This window comes from Miniopterus natalensis, chromosome 5 (assembly GCF_054644295.1).
Source record: "Miniopterus natalensis isolate mMinNat1 chromosome 5, mMinNat1.hap1, whole genome shotgun sequence".
Classification (NCBI taxonomy): Eukaryota; Metazoa; Chordata; class Mammalia; order Chiroptera; family Miniopteridae; genus Miniopterus; species Miniopterus natalensis.
In genome coordinates, this window is record NC_142085.1 from 75,959,071 (window position 1) to 75,961,994 (window position 2,924).

The 2,924-nt window shown below is 53.2% G+C and overlaps 1 protein-coding gene across 1 annotated transcript; it reads right to left on the reverse strand.

Annotated features, from left to right (window-relative positions):
* Positions 1-476: 476 nt before the first annotated feature.
* Positions 477-2,700, reverse strand: CITED2 (Cbp/p300 interacting transactivator with ED-rich tail 2). The gene is made up of 2 exons (XM_087817188.1): positions 2,619-2,700; positions 477-2,159 (listed from the first exon to the last, which is right to left on the reverse strand). Exon 2 carries the CDS (start codon positions 2,149-2,151, stop codon positions 1,345-1,347), a length of 807 nt encoding a protein of 268 aa, XP_087673314.1. The 5' UTR covers positions 2,152-2,159; positions 2,619-2,700; the 3' UTR covers positions 477-1,344.
* Between the last annotated feature and the right edge of the window lie 224 nt (positions 2,701-2,924).

Genomic DNA, 2,924 nt, shown 5'->3' on the forward strand with positions numbered 1-2,924 from the left:
AGATTCATCACTAGAAATAGAGATAGATTTCTATATAATGCCATCCTCATCAATCTCCCAGAATATTATTCCCATCTACCTCCATTGAGGTAGTTGAATCAGGTATAGCCAGAAACATTTAATCTTCCCCCTTCCGCACTCTGAAAAATATATCTGTAATATTTAGCATTATAAACCTTCCTAACTCTGGGGTATACTTGAATTTGATGGCAATTAAGGGGGGCAAAAAGCTCTTAGACAACTTTGCAGCTTTTGATTAAACCACACCAAGAGGCATGTTACAGTGATAACAATGAAGCATTAAGCCAACTATGTTAAATCCTGCTCTCCGCTTAAGCTCATCATGACCTGTTTTTAGTGTCCTGTAATTTACCCTTTGGAATGCTTACTCTCATCAATAAAGTGTTCAACTTACAGAGGAAAAAAAGAAAGCCACCAAAGGGAACCACCCCCCCAAATGACTTGTAGAAAACAAGTTATTTCTTAACTTTTTATTGACATTGGCAAATTAAAATAGAATAAATTAACAAGTATTTTTTCAAAAAAATGTTTTGTACAAAAATACTGTCAAAATTTCCTAAAAAGCTTTCAACACAGTAGTATCTTTTCATGTACTGAATATAACTATTAGCACAGTGTCAAAAATGTTGAAGACAGAAACAAAATAAAAATCTGTGAAATGTTTGCCACTGACGACATTCCACACCCTATTATTGTCTGTACATATGGGGGAGGGGGAAAGCCAACGTGAAAGTGAAGAGTATGACTTTTCCTGATCCAGAATGGCTTGGCCCACATCTGTTTAATCTTCCAGTTTAGCATATTTTAAAAATTAGTCTGTACTCAAATGCATAGTTAAAATAATGAAGCGAGATGGCAGAGTTTGTGCATCTGCCCTTCAAAGTTCATGCAACCGACTAATGCAATTTTTCCTTTCACTCATAAATTTGAATGCAGTTCAGTCATTTGAAACCATCTACAAAATCCACAAGATTAAGCAGTTTGCCAAGATTAATATCTAACAGTTGAGCACTGGAGAAAGTGAGGAAATAAGAAGTAAAAACAAACAACAAAAAAGACCAAGTTAGCTAGATATTTCAACTACATAAGGGAGGTGAATGTCAAGGCTACAAAAACGAAACAAAAACAGGAAAAAAAAAAAAAAAAGTGGCAGCAATTTTTTTTTTTAAACCAATTTGTACAAGTTTATAGTTTACTTTGTTTCCAAGTTCTCGAACCTTTCAAGAGTTGAAAAGTGAGATACTGTGTCTAAGGGAATGTTTTTTTAATTCACACCGAAGAGGTTGGCGGGTTCGACTCCTCTCGCCGGGGGTTTCCATCGAGTCAGCAGCTCACTCTGCTGGGCTGCTGTTTGCACACGAAGTCCGTCACGAAGTCAAACTCGTTCTGCCCCAGCCAGAGTTCCGGCAGCTCCTTGATGCGGTCCAAGCCCATTTCTATCACTAGGGACATGAGCACTTCCTCGTCGATGAAATCAGTGTCTATGACATTGGGCGGCAGCATTGCAGCGGGGACGTGGGCCACGGAGGCGGGCATGTTGCCGCCGCCGCCGCCGCTCCCGCCGCTGCCCGCGCCGCCCGCCGAGGTGCCGCCCGCGCCGGGGGTGCCGCTGCCGCCCGCGCCGCCGGGGGTGCCGCTGCCGCCGCCGTGCTTGGGGTTGCAATCTCGGAAGTGCTGGTTCGTCCCGTTCATCTGGTGGCCCGCGGCGGAGTGCAAATCCGGCATGTAGTGGTTGTGCGGGTAGGGGTGATGGTTGAAATACTGGTTGTTGAGCTTCTGCAGCTGCATGCTGGCCGGCAGGGAGCCTCCCTGGCTGGCCACCGGGGGGCCCATGAACTGGGAGTTGTTAAACCTCGCCGCCGGGGCCAGCGCGCTCGGGGGGTGCCCCCCGTTCACAGTCCCCGGCCCCATCGCGTGCCTGATGCCGCTCGTGGCGTTCATGTTGCCCGCGCCGTAGTGTAGGTGCTCGCCCATCAGGGCGTTGAAGGCGTGCTGGGGCTGCTGCTGCTGCTGGTGGTGATGCGGGCTCGGGAACTGCCCCATGCCCAGGCGGTGGGCAGGGTGGTGGTGCAGCCCGTTGGTGCCGTCGGGGAAGCGCCCGTGGTTCATGGCCATCATGTGGTCTGCCATTTCCAGTCCTGCAAGGGAGACGCGCAGACGGTGAGAGCCGCGCCACACGTGTCGCCCACCACGGCACACCCCACTTTTTCTCCCCACTGCCCCCCGACATCCCCGGGCGCACGTCGGCTGCGAATCGCCACCCCCAGGGATCCCACTCGGAGCTTGTGCACCACGGAGGACCTGCCACCCACAGCACAGCCGGGTGCTGCACACACAGCCCCGGCCCCTGCGACCGGCCCGGGGCGGGAGGACCCGAGCCCGCACCCCCCCTGCGCTCCCCGAAGTCGCCTAATAAAGGAAGTGCCCTGCAGCCCTGCCGCGAACTTCGGGCATTCAATCAGCCCTCCGCGTCCTGTGGTTGCACATCCTGTTGTTATTCCCCGGCTCCGCCTCGCGCTCTTCCTCCGGGCAAACCCAGCCCTCGGAGCGCGCGGCGCTGGCAGGAGCCCGGCCCGCCGCGCCCGCCCGGCGCTTACCTTCCGTCCTAGCGATTTCTGCTCGAAAGACCGAGGGCGGGCGCGCGGGGTCCAGGGCGCTCAGCAGCACATAGAGGGGGCCTCCCTGGCGTGCGGGGCGCTCGCGGCCGCGTTGTCGGCGCCGGGGTCTCGCGGCGGCTGCAGGGGCAGAACCGGAGCCGTTCTCTTTTATTTTCCCTCCGCCGCCCGCACAGCTCGGCGAGACCGCCCGGCAACTGCCAACAATGAGCTGTGTTTCTTCGGGCTTTGGCCACAGTTAATATAGGGGATCTCAGGAAGGGCGGAGCTAGAGCCTGCCGGTCGGGC

Excerpts from the sequence above, each read along its gene's own strand:
- CITED2 (XM_087817188.1), bottom strand. The coding sequence starts at position 2,151 with ATGGCAGACCACATGATGGCCATGAACCACGGGCGCTTCCCCGACGGC.